The sequence below is a fragment of the Cicer arietinum genome, chromosome 3, assembly GCF_000331145.2.
Source record: "Cicer arietinum cultivar CDC Frontier isolate Library 1 chromosome 3, Cicar.CDCFrontier_v2.0, whole genome shotgun sequence".
Lineage (NCBI taxonomy): Eukaryota > Viridiplantae > Streptophyta > Magnoliopsida > Fabales > Fabaceae > Cicer > Cicer arietinum.
The window spans coordinates 74,945,591-74,966,746 of record NC_021162.2 but is presented as its reverse complement, the minus strand read 5'-3'; the positions used below and the strand labels follow the sequence as shown (position 1 = coordinate 74,966,746).

The 21,156-nt window shown below is 33.4% G+C and overlaps 4 protein-coding genes across 5 annotated transcripts in view; 3 read left to right on the top strand and 1 right to left on the bottom strand.

Moving 5' to 3' along the window:
- The first annotated feature begins 312 nt into the window (after positions 1-312).
- Positions 313-5,466, top strand: LOC101504354 (pentatricopeptide repeat-containing protein At3g05340). Its single transcript, XM_004494560.4, has 9 exons — positions 313-2,363; positions 2,544-2,608; positions 3,375-3,691; positions 3,757-3,834; positions 3,920-3,957; positions 4,048-4,127; positions 4,358-4,441; positions 4,665-4,773; positions 5,090-5,466. Exons 1-9 carry the CDS (start codon positions 379-381, stop codon positions 5,229-5,231), a joined length of 2,898 nt encoding a protein of 965 aa, XP_004494617.2. The 5' UTR covers positions 313-378; the 3' UTR covers positions 5,232-5,466.
- Positions 5,467-6,563: 1,097 nt separating this feature from the next.
- Positions 6,564-12,315, top strand: LOC101504897 (kinesin-like protein KIN-14S). The gene is made up of 12 exons (XM_004494562.4): positions 6,564-7,400; positions 7,489-7,560; positions 8,181-8,323; positions 8,422-8,518; positions 8,612-8,875; positions 8,972-9,251; positions 9,924-10,085; positions 10,378-10,593; positions 10,704-10,741; positions 10,960-11,123; positions 11,239-11,352; positions 11,435-12,315. Exons 1-12 carry the CDS (start codon positions 7,388-7,390, stop codon positions 12,185-12,187), a joined length of 2,316 nt encoding a protein of 771 aa, XP_004494619.1. The 5' UTR covers positions 6,564-7,387; the 3' UTR covers positions 12,188-12,315.
- Positions 12,316-13,727: 1,412 nt separating this feature from the next.
- LOC101504043 (microtubule-binding protein TANGLED-like) lies at positions 13,728-16,683 on the top strand. The gene is made up of 4 exons (XM_004494559.4): positions 13,728-14,003; positions 14,218-14,360; positions 14,558-14,622; positions 15,576-16,683. The coding sequence occupies exons 1-4, from the start codon at positions 13,812-13,814 to the stop codon at positions 16,529-16,531; spliced, it is 1,356 nt and encodes a 451-aa protein (XP_004494616.2). The 5' UTR covers positions 13,728-13,811; the 3' UTR covers positions 16,532-16,683.
- The window catches only part of LOC101503715 (mitogen-activated protein kinase kinase kinase NPK1), an 8,307-nt gene continuing 2,472 nt past the window's right edge, over positions 15,322-21,156 (bottom strand). The window contains exons 8-18 of one of the 2 annotated variants that reach the window (XR_012162408.1): positions 21,008-21,092; positions 20,833-20,933; positions 20,508-20,547; positions 20,281-20,337; positions 20,137-20,186; positions 19,829-19,979; positions 19,517-19,747; positions 19,072-19,406; positions 18,905-18,972; positions 18,389-18,560; positions 15,322-16,040 (exon numbers count right to left, since the gene is read on the bottom strand). Coding sequence is in view for 1 of the 2 variants with exons in the window: in XM_004494558.4 (XP_004494615.1) it covers positions 18,457-18,560; positions 18,905-18,972; positions 19,072-19,406; positions 19,517-19,747; positions 19,829-19,979; positions 20,137-20,186; positions 20,281-20,337; positions 20,508-20,547; positions 20,833-20,933; positions 21,008-21,092 (1,222 nt within the window). In the remaining variant the exon portion in view is untranslated. Of the gene's footprint in view, positions 16,041-18,101; positions 18,561-18,904; positions 18,973-19,071; positions 19,407-19,516; positions 19,748-19,828; positions 19,980-20,136; positions 20,187-20,280; positions 20,338-20,507; positions 20,548-20,832; positions 20,934-21,007; positions 21,093-21,156 lie in introns of those variants that run through there. The other variant, XM_004494558.4, reaches the window with a different exon arrangement.

Here is a 21,156-nt window from a genome sequence, read left to right as displayed (position 1 = left end):
ATAATTTTGTTGAACTCGTCCTTTATCTAATCATAAATATATTAAAATAAAAGAAAAATAGTAAATATTCTTCTTGTGCAATCTAACTGATATTCCATCTGTTTTACGATGAAAGTCATTTTAACAAAAATAATTATTTTAAAATAAAAATTATTTTCAGATTTAAATATACCTTTAGTTATTATTTTTTAACTATACCATCTAGTTAATATTATATACATTATTTCTAATTATGTGTGAGAAAAAAATATTAAAAATACTATTTTAAAATTTGAAATGGAGGGAGTAGTATAGTACCCAACCTTATTTGTTTGGTAAACTTAAATAGCGTTCTCCCTCTGAACACCACCTCTCTGTATTTTCCTTTTCATTTCATGGATGAAATCCAGATGGAAATTGAACACCAATCTTCCTTCATGGCTGGATTTCGATTCTCTCAATCTTCCCCTCAACTTAATAAACCCACCAACTTCCCAATATCCATTCCCTTCAACCTCAAAACCCCTCTTCAACCACGCACACTTAACCTCTCTTCTCTCTCTTTGCGGGAGAGACAAAAACTTCACTCTCGGTTCTTCCATCCATGCCCATATCATCAAACAACCCCCTTCCCTCGATTTTCATAGCTCCCAACGTAATGCCCTTTTTATTTGGAACTCTCTCCTCTCCATGTATTCAAAATGTGGTGAACTCCGTGATGCAGTCAAACTGTTTGATCATATGCCTGTGAGAGATACGGTATCGTGGAACACAATGATTTCTGGGTTTTTAAGGAATGAAGATTTTGACACTGCTTTTAAGTTCTTTAAGCAAATGAGTGAGTCAAGGAGAGTGTGTTGTGGATTCGATAAAGCAACTTTGACAACAATGTTGTCAGCTTGTGATGGATTGAGATTAGGATTCTCTAGTGTAACAACCCAAATGATTCATGGTTTGGTGTTTGTTGGTGGTTTTGATAGGGAGATTACGGTGGGGAATGCTTTGATAACATCTTATTTTAAATGTGGGTGTTTTAGTCAAGGAAGGAAGGTTTTTGATGAGATGATTGAGAGGAATGTTGTAACTTGGACGGCTGTGATTTCTGGCCTTGCGCAAAATGAATTTTATGAGGATAGTTTGAGGTTGTTTACTCGAATGCGGTGTGGGTCTGTGAATCCTAATGTTTTGACATATTTGAGCTCGCTCATGGCTTGTTCGGGTTCACAGGCGTTGAAGGATGGCCAGAAAATTCATGCACTGTTATGGAAATTGGGGATGCAGTCGGATTTATGCATTGAAAGTGCTTTGATGGATTTGTATTCAAAGTGTGGTAGTTTAGAGGCAGCGTGGAATATTTTCGAGTCTGCTGAGGAGCTGGATGGGGTCTCCTTGACTGTAATCCTTGTAGCTTTTGCTCAGAATGGATTTGAGGAGGAAGCTATTCAGATATTTACGAGAATGGTGACGCTGGGGATTGAAGTTGACGCCAACATGGTTTCTGCCATTCTTGGGGTATTTGGTCTTGGCACTTCTTTGGCTCTTGGTAAGCAGATTCACTCATTAATCACAAAAAAGAATTTCAGTCAAAATCCTTTTGTTGGTAATGGGCTTATAAACATGTACTCCAAGTGCGGCGAGCTGGCTGACTCGCTCCAAGTGTTCTATCAGATGACTCAAAAGAATTCAGTTTCATGGAACTCAGTCATTGCAGCTTTTGCCCGCCACGGAGATGGTTTCAAGGCACTTCAATTTTATGAAGAGATGAGATTGGAGGGTATAGCACCAACAAATGTTACATTTTTGTCATTACTTCATGCTTGCAGTCATGCAGGGTTAGTTGAGAAGGGTATGGAGCTTTTGGAATCTATGACTAAAAATCATGGGATTAGTCCCAGGTCAGAACATTATGCCTGCGTTGTTGACATGTTGGGCAGGGCAGGATATCTTAAAGAAGCTAAGAAATTTATTGAGGGGTTTCCTGAGGATCCTGGTGTGCTAGTTTGGCAAGCATTACTTGGTGCTTGTAGCATACATGGAGATTCCGAGACGGGTAAATATGCTGCTGATAAACTATTTTCAGCTGCACCAGATAGCCCAGCATCTTATGTTTTGATGGCAAACATATATTCTGTTGAAGGGAAATGGAAAGAGAGAGCAAGTGCCATTAAGAGAATGAAAGAGATGGGAGTAGCAAAAGAAGTAGGTATAAGTTGGATTGAGATAGAAAAGAAAGTCAATAGTTTTGTGGTGGGGGACAAATTGCATCCACAAGCTGATATTATATTCAGGGTTTTGTCTGGTTTGTTGAAACACCTGAAAGATGAAGGGTATGTCCCTGATAAAAGGTGTATTCTCTTTTACTTGGAACAAGATAAAGAGGATTAGTCACTGTATTTATTCTAACTATTCATTTTCTATGAGAAAGAACCCCATTGATGTTTGTCTTGTAAATAGCCAGCTCTTAAGATTTGAGTTTAGCCTAACTCAATTTTACAAAACCGGCTTATAAAAAACCGGCTTATAAAGTGAGGAGTGACTCCAACTTGTAAACACATATTTTCAAGCCATAACATATCTAACATAAGACTATCAACACCAGCTTCTAGCTTTAAGCCAAGATTATGTTTGGGTTGGTACTTGGTAGCCAGGGACGGAAATTAGTGGAATATAGAATAAAAGTGTACTAGCTTGGAGAAGTTGCTTTTCTTATGTTTTGACAGCAACTGAATAATGATAATGATAGGATTACATTTCACAATCCTGTTATTTACATCAGTGATGTCTAACTCTCTCAATCATGATTGGAAAAGGTAGTGGATACCAGATTGTGAAGTTTTTCTTCAAAGGCTTAGGCGATTAAGCCTTAGATCCATTCTTAAGCTTTAAATGACATGGCACAATGAAATTAACTTTTTGTGCATTTTCTCGCCATGGGACAAAAAGAATTTTTTGCAAGTGGCTGACACATTATAATTTATGTACAATTTTCTCTTCCACCTTAAAGATGAAAGTCTTTCTTTGCTGCTGTATGAGAGAAGGATGGCCATGGATTTAATTCAAAACTAAAAAAAAAAAATAAAAAAAAAAGGTTCACTCAACTAAATTTTACAAAGAAAAAAAAAGCTCAATTTTCCTAATAAAAAATAAAAGATAAAAGATAAAAGAAAATAGTTAGAAAGACAGAAGATATAATTTTCAAGTTTAATTAATAATAAAATTCTAAATTAGACACTAAACAATTTTATCACATAATTATATAGTAAATTTTATTGCTTTGAACTTGATTAAACATGTTATGTTACTAATGAATCAACATGATCTTAGTTAAATTGATGACGGGATCTTCTAAGTTATAGCAATGATTGTCTCTTTCATAATATTGAGATTAAGATAAGTACTAGTATTATTTTTGGAGAAGAACACAACACAAGTGGCACTCTGTAATCCATCCATCGACAGAGTTTCTGTGAAGACAACAATAGCAACGAGAATGGGATCGTCGTTGTTGTGTACCTTCAACTTAACAACAACAACAATACCCACGTTTGTAAACACCACTTTTCCATTGTCTGTGTCTGTGAAGAAGAAAACAAGAGCGAGTTGCAGTGGCAGAACCGATGATGATCCTCTGTCCACTTCCTCGGCTTACTCCGTCCTCGGAATCCAACCCGACTCCTCCGCCGCCGATATTAAAGCCGCTTTTCGAGCTAAAGTATCAACACCATCAATATTTATTCACCATTTTCATTCAATTCACTTTAATTTATTATTACACAGGTGAAGCAGTTTCACCCAGACCTCAACAGACATGAAAATTCTGATGCTATCATTCGCCGTGTGATTCAAGCATATCAGGTACGTAGGTAGTTAGCTCCTACTTTTTCTTAAACTCAATCTCATTCCTTTTTTTCTCTATTAACGAGTACTTTTTTTATTGTAGATACTATCCAACTACACTTCATCACAAATAATTGAAAGGTAAATTATGTCTTTCTTTTTCAACTCCTCGTTAAATTTACTGTGTGCATTCATTCATTCATTCTCTTGCAATGCTTGCGGATTTTTCAGTGAATGCTTAGATCCATTTGACAGGCCAGAGTGTGACGCTTTTGATCTATTTGTTAACGAGCTTCTTTGCGTCGGCAAAGGTAACTAGTATATATCTTTGAATTACACTGAACACGACACTAACACTTGACACTGTTACTGTTACATCGATAATAATTTAAGAAAATTGAAGTGACTGAAATAAAACCTGTCGATATTGAACATATAATTTAAGTATTGGTTTTACATAGGTATATATACAATGTCACTGGAAATTAAATTACCGTGCTTTTATTTTTCCCTTACATTGAGGAGTTCAAATTTTATGCAGCTTGTTCAAGTTCCTGTGTGAAAAGAGCCCCTCATGCTTTCACATTTGTCTCTTCAACTGGAACAGCACGTGCCTTTTCGCAAGGTTAATTTATCTTATATGTCGTTCACTTTCTTGATTTTGAGAATGACATTCGTTTAGAATAATGACACACTGCATTAGTGGCAGCGGAATCTCAGTGGATCATGTGGTACTGTAGTAGTACATTTCTTTGCTTGTTTTAGAAAGTGCATGTTTTGTGCAAATGACATTCTTTTAATGATTTACTTATGAATACCTCAATGCTATCCTAAACAACTGTTTATAGGTCAAGGAGAAGATTACCAAGTTCAGTGTGCTGTTGGACAATGCCCTAGAAATTGCATTCATTATGTAACCCCGTCGCAGAGAATTCTTTTGGAGGAGATACTTCACAGGTGACATTAACAACCTTATCCTACAATTTTTTTTACTTGGTGGCCTGTGGGATAGTTTATCAGATTAATAATCCCTTTGTTAACGTATAATCTCTCTTTTAAAACTAAAAGGCTACAATACAATCTTGAATCTTGTCTAATTTTCCCATTTATCTATTTCTATCATGTACTAACATGTCTTTTTTTACTGAATCATATAACATGTTATTGTTACCTTTCTTGTCTTAATTTCATTCAACTACTGTCATACATTGTCTCTGGAGTTTATTAAGTTCATTCCATATGATTTATTATTTCATTTTGGTTGATATTGAAGTATAATAGATGCACCGTATGATACATCAGCTGAGGCAGACTTGCTCTATTCACTTATAACCAAAGCTAAGTTTGAGAATAACCGATACCAAAAGCCTAAGAAGAAAACCAAAACTTCAAGCCAGCATGTCGGTTGGTTTTAACGTGCCCGTGTTTCACTCCCTAACCAATAGTCAATAGATAGCACTGAGATTGATGACACAATCATGGTTCTCAATGCTACCAGTAAATTTTTTACCAGGTTCTTATAGGAGCCTTATACCTCAATTTTCTGAAACATGTAATCTACTTACTATTTGGCACGTCTGGGTTATGTAACAAAGTAGCACTTTTAATGTACACAAATTTGAGTATATGAAGATTGAGGAATGAAGGACAGTCCAACAGTGGAACTGTTTTAAAACATAAATGAGTAATCTTACAAACAAAAAGAAAGAGAGGATAAATTACTACATCTTGACAAAATTATTATGATAAAGGATACTGATACAAATTTGACTATAACAAATTAGAGGTGATTATTCAAAACAAAATCTCTGTTTCCTTGGGCTACTTTCCACATCTTTTCCAGCCTCCTTTGGACTTCTTTGGAGTTTAATATCATATAGTTGCTCAATCTCCTCAAAAACACGGAAATTACATGAAAGGAAGTTTCCGGTAGTTAAAAAATTAGAAGAAGACACTATCGGAAGTGTGATTCTAATAGTGTTTTTTGTACTAGAGAGTAAAATTGAGGGGTTGGATGAACAATCATTTAATTATTAAGAATATTTGTTTGTTGGTCTGAATTGACTTGATGGAAATTAGAGTACAATGTATTTATGTCTAAGTTAGATATGTAAGATGGAGTTTTTTTAAACTAATATAATAATTTATTGAAGTTGTTATAAATATAAATTTTAAATGAACTTTATTTTAAATATTTTTGGGATGTAAAATCACTAATCAATCACATAGTAAATAGAGATAGGATTGTGGTAAAGTGAGGATTTCTCCGCTCTTAAATACACTATTTGAAGTTAGGAAACCGAAATTAGAATCTAATACAAAATCGAAAAAATAGTAAATTTGAGAGGTTGGATGAGCCATTATCCGTATTCTATATAATTGGGTTTTTATTTTCTAAGTTATGTATTATAAATTATAATCATGATCTTATATTGATGATTCTATTATTAGGTGGGATATTAAATGTGGACAATAAATCTATCGGGAATTTATTCCATAGTTTGTAACGTTGCACACTAATTTCTTCAATTAGACCCGACTTTTTTAAGTATATGTGCCAAATATATTCACCATATATTTCTTAGTTTTTCTTTTGTACTTCTAAATCAACATATTATTATTGTAAGTATTATTATTTTATTTTCCTCCAAATTATAATATTTTTAATTCAAATATTTATATTATTTATTATCATATTAAGTAAAATGTAAAAAAAACATTAAAGTGAAAATTATTTATGTTTTTGACAAATTAAGATTTGAATTATTCTCAAGTCCTTCCCTCTATTTTGTAATCACATTTATTTAGTTTAATAACTATAATAATAGCAATACTATATATTACGAACAGTGGGTAACACGAAATGCATGACCGCTTGAAAAACCCCCTCTCCCACGTTTAGTTCTAACATTACACTATTTCTATTTATTATTATGAAAACAAAAAGTTAATTATTAAATGTTTAAAGAGGAAAAATAAAAGCCATGAGAACAAGTCTAGGTGGTCGTTCTTTCATTTCGTATCCATATTGCCTCGTAATAAATATCATTCTCCTTATAATAAAAAATTTTAAAATAAATTTAATTGTTATCTTTTTATCATAAGTAATCAATGCCAATTAAGTAGTAATGTCTATGTAAAAAAAACGCAGGCAATAATGTTGATCAATATAAAAAATCCTAAATCCAATCACTCGTAGTAATTAAATTACTTTTTTTATCCTAAAAAAAATAATACTTTTATTAAAATATAAAACTAATAAGTCTCCAAAAGAAAAATGGTTAAGAGTTTTTTTTTGTCACAAAAAAAAAAAGCACAAGGATGGTGGATCAAGGCCCAGGCCCAGGCCCAGATCAAAGTTGTTTGTTGATACAAAAAAATAGCCGTTGTATAACAACAGGTTGGTTTCTTGTCCGATCCCAAAATTCAAACTTCTACCAAAACTAAACTCTCTCTCTCTTTCTCTCGGTCTAGCTCGAACAAGCATTTTTTTACCACTATTCACTTATTAATTCTCTCTCTCAACTTTCTTTTTTGTTCAACAACATCTACTTTCTCTCTCTAAGTCATCATGGACGCCGACGGTACTCTCTCTCTCTATCTCTCTCTCACACACACATACATTTCGTTTTCTCTTTCACGAAATTTAACTAATCACATGCTTCTTTGTAGATCGAGTAATTGATATGCTCACAGAAAAGTTTAATAGCTTCGTCATTCACTGCAATTTGAACTCCTCGCCAGGTTTCCGTTCTCTAATACTCCCTCTCAAATTAATCATAAGCAAAAGTCGAACTTACTAGGTATATTAAATAATGTAGTTTATCACATTTATGACTAATAAATTGGTTCATTCAAAATAGAAAAAGTTTAATTAAGTTAGGGTTATTTTAGAAATATTATGATTAAATAGGACCGAAGGTGTTGATATTTGCTTATATTTTATTTCCAAAAAATATGTGGTAATTTTGGTTATATTTCTTTTCAGAGGGATATTTAATTCCTGAGAGAGTATATTATAGTTTGACTTTCTGGTTTTAGAGTGAAAAGAAAAGATATAAATATTGTCCAAATGCATGTGATAGATAAAAATCATTACTATTTTTATAATAGATGAAGGAATGCATATATATGTTAAATCTTTTTTGTTGATCAGATTTTCCAAATCAATTTTCGTTTAGGTGTTCATTTTATGTGGTTAAAACCAAGAAAATGATATGGGAATAACATTTGTATTATCTGATAGTACTATAAAAAGAAAGTAAGAGATTCTCATGTAACGAGAGTAGAGTGGTTTCGACTTTTCTTCTGCCATCTGTTTTTTTGTTTGTTTGTTTGTTTGTTTAATTTATGTATGTCATCAGATAATTCGTTGGCGCAATTGAAGGAAACCTCATACAACATGGATGAGAATAGTTTGTCCAGTGAAGTCCACGAAATTTCTCCTCAGCAGGATCATACTCTCCCAATATTGAAGAAAATAATTGACTTGAGTACCAAAGCTCAGGTAAATTATGAATGTTAGTTTACTGTTTGATCAAATAAATGAATCAAAATCTATCTGAATAATGCTTTTATCAACCAATATTTTGTTTCATGTATCAGAATTTGAAGAAACAACATATAGACCTTTGTAATCATGTGAAACTCACAATCGGGTCCTTTCCCGGTCTAGATGTTTTGAACTCTGTTCAGCTTCTGGGTAAGACTCTAACTAATGCCAAAATTTAAATATAATCACTGATGCTTCTATATAATTAGTTTTTACTAGGGATGTGTTTTGGTTTGTGATTAGGTGCTGAATATGAACTCTTGAAAAGAAAGTACACGGAGGAGTCCTTTGAGCGTAGGCGTCTTTACAACGAAGTGATTGAACTCAAAGGAAATATCAGAGTTTTCTGCAGATGCAGACCATTAAATGGAAGTGAAATTGCTAACAAATCAGTGGTGTCTGGTGTCAATTTTGAGTCAGCTCCTGAGGAGCTTCAAGTCATTTGCTCCGATTCTTCTAAAAAGCAATTTAAATTTGATCATGTATTCAGACCTGAAGATAATCAAGGTTCATAAAAAATATGGTGGTTAATTTTTCGTCAAAAATATTATTTTATATCATGGAGAATGCTTAATCATGTGTGTGTATTTTTTAACCATACAGAGGCTGTTTTTGCACAAACAAAACCTATTGTTGCATCAGTTTTAGATGGATTTAATGTATGCATTTTTGCATATGGCCAAACCGGAACCGGTAAGACTTTTACAATGGAGGGAACGCCCGAGCATAGGGGAGTTAATTATAGAACTCTGGAGGAGTTATTTCGGATATATGAAGAGAGACAAGGCATAGTAAAATATCAATTGCTTGTTAGCATGTTGGAGGTTTACAATGAAAAGATAAGAGATCTCTTAGTGGAAAGTTCTTCAGAAGCTACTAAGAAGTAAGTTTACTCTACTTTCGCTATGATCTTATTTTGAATTAGATAGCTACCTGCACTGTTTTGCATGATGCTAATAATACAATCTGAAAGTGCCAGACACATTTCTTTGCAAGATAGAGTTTCTGTAAAAAGGAGGAATTCAATGACAGAAGTTATGGTTTTAATTATTTATCTCTGTACCTGTTTTCTTTGAAGGTGTAGTTAGACTTGCATATACTTGTTTAACCCATTAAGTCAATGTTGTAATCTCAATATTGTCTTCCCTCTACTTTATCTATTGATGCTTAAATTACTTCTAAAGTGACATTTCTGAAGTGGAGAATGATAAAATTGGTTCAAATTAGGAATGTAAAGAATAAATTTATATCGAAGTACCTTTAGTCTGATCCTCCGATGTGGGGTGTAGGGTTACGAGTAGAAAGAATATACAAAAAGAATATGAGACCTCTTGATATTGAAGAGATCCAGGCCTTTCCCAAGTCCCAATTATAATTTTGATACCCCACCCCTTCGTTTCTCATCTCCTCATAATCCTCACTAGCTGCTCTCCCTAATTAACCAACTAACTAACAGTAGTTAGTAATTATCATCTGTGTTGAGATTTGAGCCTACCCCTCCTGGTAGACCATAATGATTGGAGGCCTATTTCTCAGTTTAACTAATGAAATGTAGGATGGAGATAAAACAAGCTGCTGATGGAACCCAAGAAGTCCCAGGACTTGTTGAAGCTCGTGTTTATGGAGCAGACGGTGTTTGGGAAATTCTGAAGTCTGGAAACAGAGTCAGATCAGTTGGTTCCACAAGTGCTAATGAGCTTAGCAGTCGTTCTCATTGGTATGTCTAGGCCTTGAAATTTTCAATCATATTACTCATGGACTATCTCCTTGAATAGCTGACAGGCAAAATTCTTTTTTTATCCATAAACATATCAAATTATTATTATAATTAGAATGAAATTAGTAGGATAGCTGGCTAAGCAGATATTACTTGTGGATGACAAAGAGGTGACTTTACATGCAGTTTGGTGCGTGTAACTGTTATGGGGGAGAATTTAATAAATGGCCAGAGAACAAGAAGTCACCTTTGGCTTGTAGACTTAGCTGGCAGTGAACGTGTATCCATGCAGCTTGTTGCGAGTAACTGTGATCGGGGAGAGTTTAATCAATGGCCAGAAAACAAGGAGTCACCTTTGGCTAGTAGACTTAGCAGGTAGTGAGCGTGTGGGAAAAACTGAAGCTGAGGGAGAAAGACTGAAGGAATCTCAATTCATAAATAAGTCTTTATCAGCACTTGGTGATGTTATTGCAGCTCTTGCTTCCAAATCAACCCACATACCTTACAGGTAACTAACTCTCTTTGATCTCATCCCTAACATTCATTCCTACATAAGGACTCTTTATCTCTTTATATTTGCATGATTTTTAATTTTATATTATCATTTTTTTGAAACAGGAACTCGAAGCTCACTCATATACTTCAGAGCTCGTTAGGTGAGGATTCATTTCATTTCAACACTATGCTCCTATGAGGATGACGCCTCCATGGTTGAATTTACATTTCAGTCATGGTGCTATATAGCTGATATCTTGGATTTAAAAAAGCAAATATTTTATTGCAATTTTATTGCTGTTTTGTTTGAAAATGCCTCTAGGTGTGTGCATTCTCTTTTTATCTTCTTTATTAATGTTGATATGGGATTAAAATGCAGGAGGAGATTGCAAAACTTTAATGTTTGTCCAGATAAGTCCCAGTACAGCAGACTTAACAGAGACACTTTGTTCCTTGAATTTTGCCACTCGTGTTCGAGGAATTGAGAGTGGCCCAGCCCGCAAACAAGTAGACCTCACTGAGCTCTTTAAGTACAAGCAGATGGTATGCTAAAGTCTAATTGTTCTTCTTATATGAATAGTAGAGATTCGTCTTTTTGATCAGAGTTAACTAACCGTGAATTTGTATTCCTTAAAACTGGGAATCTGGTCATAAATAGGCAGAAAAGTTCAAACACGACGAGAAGGAAACTAAGAAATTACAAGATAACTTGCAGTCCGTGCAAACAAGACTAGCCGCAAGAGAACTCATGTGCCGGAATCTTCAAGACAAGGTATAATTATGAAGTGTTTTATACATGTCTTATTTGAATGCACTTGTTGCTTTACTAATCTAATGTGATCGAATTTTTAAAGGTTTGGGACCTTGAAAACCAAATAACAGAGGAGAGAAAAGTCAGACTGAAGCAAGAAAGTCGATCACTTGCTGCAACACAAACTTCAACAGTGTCATCATCAACACATGCGGCAACCGAGAAAACCATTAAGAAGACACCACTGGTTCCTTTGGGAAGACCCCCACTGAGAAGAATTAATAACTCCTTGCCTCCACCATCCAATAGAAGGACCTTATGCAGCTCTTCCTTACAAGGAAAGGAAAACGTTGTCAGAATGACCTCAATGACTACAAGTACAGAAGACCTGCCAAAACCAAGAAGAAGGGTATCCATTGCTGCAAGACCACCAGCTGCACCGTCGAAAACACAGCTTCTTCAACCAAGGAGGCGAGTTTCCCTGGCAACACTCAATCCTGAAACAACTTCTGATACGATAACTTCACTCCATAACACCTCTGAATCCACCAGTGGAACCAACATTTACCAATCAACGATAAGGAACCAAAGGAAAGCTCGATATTCAAAGTTGTGGACCCCAATGGAAAAAGCAGCAGTTGAGACATCGCCAACTGTGAGTAAGAACAGCAGTAGTAAGTTTGCTGACAGTCCAACAGCACAGGCAGATTCGCGGATGACGGCTAGACATCCACATTCAACTGTGATTGCACTGCAACGCAAACCTTTAATATGGAGTCCTTTCAAACTGAAAGGCATGAAAAGTAGCAGAAAGTCATCACTCTTGCCATCTCGGCCTTCCATCCAAATGCAATGATCTTTGTTTTCTAAAACAATGACATATACTTGTAGTGTTTGGAATTAAATTGATTACTGACGAGGGAACGAAATCTGTGTTGAGAATGTTAGATAAATTTCAAGTGCTTATAATATCATTCTTTCTGAGTCTAGTTTTTCAAAGTAATATATATCATTCAAGTGCTTATAATATCATTCATTTCTATTTCCTTATGTTTGTGTTCATTGTTTAAATTCTAGATGTTAGAATTCCAAAACAAACAAAAAATTCTAGATGTAGCAAGGGAATATTCTACAAGAAATGAAAAGCGATTAAGTAGCCGTTTAGATTTACCATCTAGATGTTGTCCCCTTACTTTGTGTATACAAAAGCTATTACACGAGAGTTAGTTCTCGTAAAAGACAATAATTAACTCATACAATTACGTAGTTTCGAATTCGAATCAAAGATAAAACATTCAATTTATATTGGTATTTTTTTGTTGAATTATAATTTAAAAAAACTCAAAATATGTCTTCTTATTATCGGTGCAGATGAAATTGGAATGTATGATCAACATATCAAAATTAATACGCACGAAGTTACGTATTTATGTGCAAAAAATATATTAATTTGTGGGTAGATTTGAAAATTGATAAATTTATTCTTAAAATTAAATTAAGACGAGTGAATTCACAAATTTATAGTAAATTTAGTGAATTTGATGAACATTGTGATTTTATATTAATTTTTAAAAGATCCCAATTTTTAAATCTAATTCAAAAAATCTCTTTTTTCAATTTTCTTTAACACATTTCAAAATTAACGACTACTCTTTTCACATTAATTGAGATGATGTTATTAAATGATTGAACTTTTAAAAGATTTTTAATCTATATTTATTTAAAAAGTTTTAATTTTTAATAATTAAAAACTTATCCCTTTTTAATTTAGTCAGTTAATTCACTTAATTTAATTTGATATTAATTTATAAATATAAAGCTTTATTGTAATTTTTTATAGTTTTGTTTTATAATTAAATTTAAAGTTTAAATTATGATTCGATTTATAGTATTATAAAAATATATACATTATTTATATATTATTTTAATATGAAATGAATTCGAGGAATTTCTGTGTATGCATGGTGAAAAAGCGATAAACGAATTAAGCATAAATATTTTGAACGAATGAATAGTGGTTAAGAGAAGAAAAAAAACAATTTTTTCAAGCATTAACAAAAATATAAAATTATTTTTTTATTATTATTAAAAAAAATATTGTTTGTGTGTAGCAAACACTATATTTGATCCCGTGATCTTACAAAAAAAGTAATTTCAATTTTTAGCTTCACGTAAATCACGGCTAAAAGGCATTCGGAAACGCAAAAATAGATGATCAACTCGGTTACAATTACAAACATACCGTGCGTAAAGTTTTTTTCCTTTGACTAGAAAAAGCGTTCATTTTTTTTTTCTTTCTCAATGAAAAAGCGTTAAGTAGAAAGCGATTAAGTTAATTTTTTTTAATATACGTAGTGATTTATTTGTAGTATTTTTTTTTAAAAAAAAAAACAGAATGGCGCAAGAAAGTAGCCGGTAGGTTGAGTTTACCGTTGTAGATTGGACCGTTACCATTATGATCATTGGATTCGTGACTATCAATGAAGGTTTCAACCTTTCTGTCTTTGTCTTCACACTTCGGTTCCGAAACAAACACAACCACGTTTGAGTTTGAGACTGAGAAACATAACAAATTCACTTGTAAATCAAACATGGTTGCAAGAACCTCACCAACACAAAATAATATGTTAGCTTTTTTCAATCCTGTTATAATTAGAGAAACACTCAACAAGGTAAATCTTCTATACATCAAATCACTCATTTTCCCTATTCACCGCGAAAATTGATTTGTATTGAATTTATATTTTAAAATTGATTTAAGATATAATTGAAATTAAGGTCAAATTATTTATCTTTAGTTTCGAGTCAATTGCCCAATTTGTTTGATTTGATGATGTTTTTTTTTCTATGCTTTCCTGAATTTTGAATTGTTATGGATCTTTGAAGGTTGATAAGTGTATGGTTCGGCTACAAGAACTTCAGTTCACTGTGACCGGTGGAACAAAGCTGGTTTCTGGAGTGAATCTAAGCCCTCGCAGCACCAGAAGTTATCTTAGAACAAGTCTTAGGTGCAAGCAAGAATCTGTTAGGTACATTTTCTCACATTCTATTTCTATTTCTCATTTTGAAGGCCACTCATATTTTGTTTATAGAAGTTTTTACTTGTTTGATTTTTCATTATTAATTAGTTGATTATTATTGTGATTGACTGATTGCTATTAATAGTTGTATTGTAAGTTATAAACTCAATTGTTTGTTTTGTTTCTGCTATGTGGCCATTTTAAAGGATCAAGAATAGTGCACAAAAAACATCTCCATTGGGGAAGTTTCCCAAGCCAGCTAATTTAGGAGGTAAGGTTGCCTTGCTTGCAACCCAAGTCAATTCTACTGCTTTAAATCGTGGTCTCGATCTTGATATTGCGGAGAATAGTATTTGATGCTGTCTAAATTGCAATTGCATTGTGTTCGCAGAAACATAAAAAACCTTGATCTCGCAATCAAGATTGTGGTGCCGAACGGTTTTTAAACCCCCCCCAATTCATTCATGTTTTCTTCTAAGAGCATCTACAACGGGAGTGAAAATGAGTTCGTCCGCCAGCGTGTAATTACTTAACTTCCTGTTTTTTGTGGGTTCACCGTTGGAGTTGTGCCAAGCTGTCATCACGGTACTGTCAGGAAGGAACGGTGCTTCATAGCAGTTACCTTTTTTTTTGTTTTTTTTTCTATCCACTTTCACAATTTAATAATAATATAATTATAACCGATACCTTTTATTAATTTATTAATAATAATAAATTTATCATTTTTTATTAATTTATAGCCGTTAACCTCTTTTTAATTTATTAAATAATAATAATTTTGTAATCATTAGCTTTTTTTTAGTTAATATACCACCGTTAGCCTTTTTTTTCTCCTTTAATTACGACGATTGTTAGCTCATTAATAGAAACAATTTGTTACTCATACTTTTTCTTCACAATTTTTGTTACAAAAGTTTATTAAAGTTTTTATTAACGTACTTTTTTATTTATTTTTTCATTTAAATTAATATTTTAAGTTATAATAAAATTAAATATTAATGTATAAATTAAAGTAATGGAATATAATATGATTTTTTAAAAGTTAAACCATAAAAATGAATGAGTTGATTTAGGGTGATGTGGCATGGTAGAACTTGAATCATGTTGAGTTCACCGTTGGAGTAGAAAATGAGTAAATTGCTTCAAGATGATGTGGCACAGTGGACCCCATCTAAAGAACTCATATTGAGTTCACCGCTGTAGATGCTCGTAACTTTGTTGCAGGTGAGTGGAGGCAAATGTCATTGCCTGCAATGCTTGTAGGAGAAACTATTGTAGAAATTTTACAAGCAAGTCAATTTGCAAGAGAAATAGTTTCTTCAGTCTGTACAAAATTCGCCACCGAGGACCCAAAAACTCCATTATCCCAACATTCAAACCCGAAAGCAGACCCTGAAAACACAGAACTCAGAGCTAAAAGAAGGAAAGAGAAGCAAAATAAACAACAATCTGATTCCTCACCATTACCACCTCAACGAGCACGCTCCAGAATCAACTTCAAGGTCTCTCCTCCAAAAAAAGTAAGAGACTTAGGTAAAGAGAAAGAGAATAACAATTATTTAGCAAATAGGGTTTCTCCTAGGAATAGGCAATGGGTTGATAAGACAGTACTATTCCCCGACCCTTTGTTCTCTTCAACTACTTCTTCTTCACATCAGCAACATTTTTGTGAGACAAGATCACCTATCATATCAAGAAATAGAGTAACAACATCACCACACAAGATTCTGATCAAATCACCAAATAGAGTAACAACAACATCATCGCACAAGTTCCGGATCAAATCACCTCATAGGTATCTGATAAAATCACCTCCACCTTCATCCTCCAAATTTCAAGGCAAGATAAAAGGCACACCAATAAGATTGAGCTCTCCAAAGAGATGTGGTGCTGCATTGAAATCGAGTCGACCATTGTCTCCTTCTAGATTGGCTGCTGCATCAACAAAGAGCAAGAAAAGTGATGGAATAGTGTGTTTGAGCAAGAGTTCTCCAAAGAGATCAGCTGCGTCTAAATTTCGCCGATCGTTCTCCCCTTCGAGGCTGATAACAAGACTAGTTTTACCATTGAAGAGCAACAAAAATGTAGCGAAAATTGATGGCTTAGTTAGTGGATTAAAACAGCGACCAGCAGCAACCACAATGCAATTTCCTGGTCCAAGATTTAACAACATATTGTGATATATTTTCAATTTTGTTGTATTTATTTCACAAGCAATTCTATACTGTGTATACATAATAAATATTATTTTGTTTTTTGGTTTAAGGGAATTTCATGTCAATCCAGGCTTTGACCAAATCAATATATTTTATTAGCAAACACAAAAGAAAGACCATTTGTGTTGTGACTGAATTTTCTTTTGTTTTGACTGGAAAAGTACTGAACTTAGAAACAAAGTACAATAATGTCTTTTATTTTAAGTTTTATTGATTCTATATTGAAGAGGCTGAATTTGAAGACATCATTAATGATTGGAGAGCTATCCTTAAATCCAAACCAATATATGGTATGCCCACTTGATATAGTTCAAGACTTCAAGTAATTTTCAATGAAATACAACTCATTTCCAGGCAACAAAAAATTTAATTCCTGTTTTTTTCTTGCCTCTTATTTCATTAACGTCAACATATCAACACAGTCCTTCCATTACTAGGGCAATCATTATTAGCATATGACAATTAAAACATGACTAGACAAAGGAGGTAGCATAAATAGGACCTAAGAAAAATTAAAAATAAAAGATTGACTAGTTAATGCCTTAAAGTGACTAAGTCTAAAATAATAGTTTGGCCAATTTTGTATATGTTATTTATACTTAATTCTATACTTCTTTTAAGTAACTGAAAATTTAAATATATCTACGTAAAATTATTATGAATCTATGATTACTTAATTAACAAGTTAATTTGCACAAGTTGTACATGTGAAATAACTCTTACTTTAATCTTTGGGAATAATGGATTCAGAAGCAACTTTAGAGGCATGGGTCATCGCGACCAAAGAAGAGTAAAATCTGCATGGTTTATAAGGAATTTTCCAAAACTAAAAGATTGACTAGTTAATGCCTTAAAGTGACTAAGTCTAAAATAATAATTTGGTCAATTTTGTATATGTTATTTATACTTAATTCTATACTTCTTTTAAGTAACTGAAAATTTAAATACATCTACGTAAAATTATTATGAATCTATGATTACTTAATTAACAAGTTAATTTGCACAAGTTGTACATGTGAAATAACTCTTACTTTAATCTTTGGGAATAATGGATTCAGAAGCAACTTTAGAGGCATGGGTCATCGCGACCAAAGAAGAGTAAAATCTGCATGGTTTATAAGGAATTTTCCAAAACTAAAAGATTGACTAGTTAATGCCTTAAAGTGACTAAGTCTAAAATAATAATTTGGTCAATTTTGTATATGTTATTTATACTTAATTCTATACTTCTTTTAAGTAACTGAAAATTTAAATACATCTACGTAAAATTATTATGAATCTATGATTACTTAATTAACAAGTTAATTTGCACAAGTTGTACATGTGAAATAACTCTTACTTTAATCTTTGGGAATAATGGATTCAGAAGCAACTTTAGAGGCATGGGTCATCGCGACCAAAGAAGAGTAAAATCTGCATGGTTTATAAGGAATTTTCCAAAACTTTCAACCATAAACTACTTTTTACAAAATTAAAATCTAATCTAAATACACAAGTTTCATATCGGGAGATCAATTCCGTGCTGCAGGAGAAATAAAAAATCAAACTGCAATTATCATTGGAAACAGAGGGAAGTGGAACATCTCAATAAGGAAACTTGCCCCCACACAGTTCTGATTATTTCTATTTTCATAATACAAAGGGCATATAAACTTGAGACGAGCATCTATCTCAACCCCAAAGGAAAGTAAAAAATTTCAAGCAACACCTGTGTAAAAAGCTTTACATAACACAACAGCACGGCCAAGCTAAGCATGTGAGATATGTCAAATGACAAAACGGACAAATCAGATATATTATATAACATTGACAACCCCAACAAAACTGCAGCAACACGTGTTTGCAATCCGACGTTCACGAAGACAGGATGAACGCTCTAACAAACACAGTTATTTGCCGGGAGAAGCAAATCTTGTTCGCTCTCTCTGTCGATGTAAAGCTCGATCCTTTGGTGAAGATGTCTTTCCCCCCATACCAGCTTGGCGCATCATTTCTGCAACATTGTCCCAGACACGCATAAATAAAAATAATATATTTACATGCTCATTTTGTTCACTTGAAGGATTTTTACAGCTGTAATACTTATAGACACTGACATGTCATTAGTTACTTTATATAAAGTATGGTTTTTGTTGATACAATAGTTGAATAATAATTATTACATTGATATATTAAATAACGTTATACTAACATTAAACTTAAAATTAAATATAGATATATTCTATATAATAGTAACTTTTTAATTCAATAGAGAGTTGATGAATTTAACATTGTACAAGTATTACTTTAGCGCTAACTCCAAAGATGAAAAAATAAAAAGTTAGCAAACCGTCTAACCTCGTTTTCTCTCAAGCTCCTGATCTAGCTCTTCTTTCCACTTCCTCTGTCTCTCAGAAAAGCTTAAACTGCAAGTGAAACATATATAGTCGTTAAATAACTATATTTCTGAAAATAATTGATGTTATGAAAAGCAAAGCATGGAAAAGAATTAACACAAATAAAACCTTGGGCTAAAGGGCTCCTGTTGGGAGTCGGCTATCATTCCTTTCCGTTCATTAAGGGGAGATACTGGAATATCCTGCGAACCATGATTATTTACATTGCCAACCGTTGATGAGGACCTGCCATTACTTCCAGGACTTCCAGCACTATCAACTGCTTTAGATGGAGAACTAATTGGTATTCGACTTGGTGACTTGCTTTTAGGAGGTAATTTCAAGTATTTTCGACCGGGGGTATCATCACTTGTGCTATCAATCACATTAGGAGAACAGGATGCATTTAAACTGTTGAAAAACTCTTCATATAAAGGAGTCTGCAGTTTTTTCAGTTCAAGAGCCTGTCATAAATGGACAGTCATCACTCATCATCATCATGAAACAGCAGTTAGTAGACAAAAATATTGATGAAAAGTTTAGCACATAACTTGATTCCAACTAAAACCAATACCTTCTCATCCAAAAAAGCTTTAATTTTTGACTCTGTGAGCTCATCGTCTTCTTCTGATAGAGATGGCACACATGGAAAGGGTAAATCTTTCTGTTCCTTATTAGACTCCATTTGACCAGGTGACATGTAACTTTCATCAGTGTCCAAACTAACTCCTCTATTTTCCAGTTCTGGACTTGCATCAAATTTGCTTCCCCAATCATCAGAGGGATCGGACATAGGGTTGAAACTCTATATTTAAAAAAAGTTTTTTCAGAAGTCATTAATTTCATATTAAATAAATAAATAAAACAAGGACTCGAATGCAAGAACCTCAATATTATCTGGAATGAATGATTTGTATTTGACATCACACTCTGAGAACTCTTCGTTGTCATCAATCACACACATGTCATCATCATTGCTCATTCCCCATAAATGTTCATTTCCTGAGTCCTGAGGATTTGCTGTTGAGCAGCAAAGTCTGCATAAAACACAAACATTTGTTAACAAAAATCATATTACTACCGTTTCACTAAAATCAAAAAAATAATATACGGGAAAAAAACAGCTGCTTAACATGTGCAACAGAAAAAACTACCAGATCTTACAAATTGAAGATAGAATGTTTCAACACTTACAATGATTCAACATCTGGAACACATGATGGTGAAGAAGATCTAAAACTTTCCTGTCAGAAGTGAAACTTATGTCATAAAAATCAACTTTTAATTTATAAAAGATACATAGAAAAGCATTTCAAATATTACTTAAATTATACATACCATGGCAGTAGATGACTGAGGAATCGAATCCACATTTTCACCAGTAACAAAGGGATGCTGCAGACGATTACAAACCGAAGGTTAATCTCAGGGGGAGCTGAATATTTCAATCCAAACACTAATAATAATAAAGTAGACTCCACTTTTAATCAACAGCAGTACTCAAATGGCCACAATGTTCTAGCTTTCACACGCAGAGTAAAAAAAAGAAATGCTCATAGAATCACCTGAAGCAGTTCTGGTGCTGATAGCCTCAAAATTGGTTCCCTACAAAATGATTACATATTTTAATGAGACATTTGGGATCTACCAATTAACATTTGAAAAGAAAGCATCTCTCTCTTGTACTTTCATTCTATTACACACACACACAAATAATAAAACTCAACTCATTTTTGACAAATTAGTTAACATTACGGAAATAAACTTTAGATATATCCCAACCCCAGCTCCCCCACCCCCCATAAAAAAACTCGATTAATTAGCATGACCAATTATCCTGAATCTATTCATTATAAGGGGAGAGCAGGAGAAAATTAAAAAGGAACATACTTCTGCAAGCACTTTAGCAGAAAATCTTTTGCGCCAGCAGAGAGATGGTCAGGGATTGGTGGATGAGACTTAGTTGTCCCTATATGGAAGAGAGCAGCAACCTGAAAGCCCATTCTTTTAGTAAATATTCAGAGACCACCTCAAACAAAATGTAAGAAGTCAAAATATAAGGTACCTCTTGTTGGTATTGCTGACTCCAAGGAGGCTTTCCAGTAGCCATCTCAATCACTGTACAACCCACGCTCCAAATGTCAGCAGAGCTGAAAAAGAAGCATCAGCATATGAAAACATCAATATTTACTCTCAAAAAGTTTTTTGAAAATT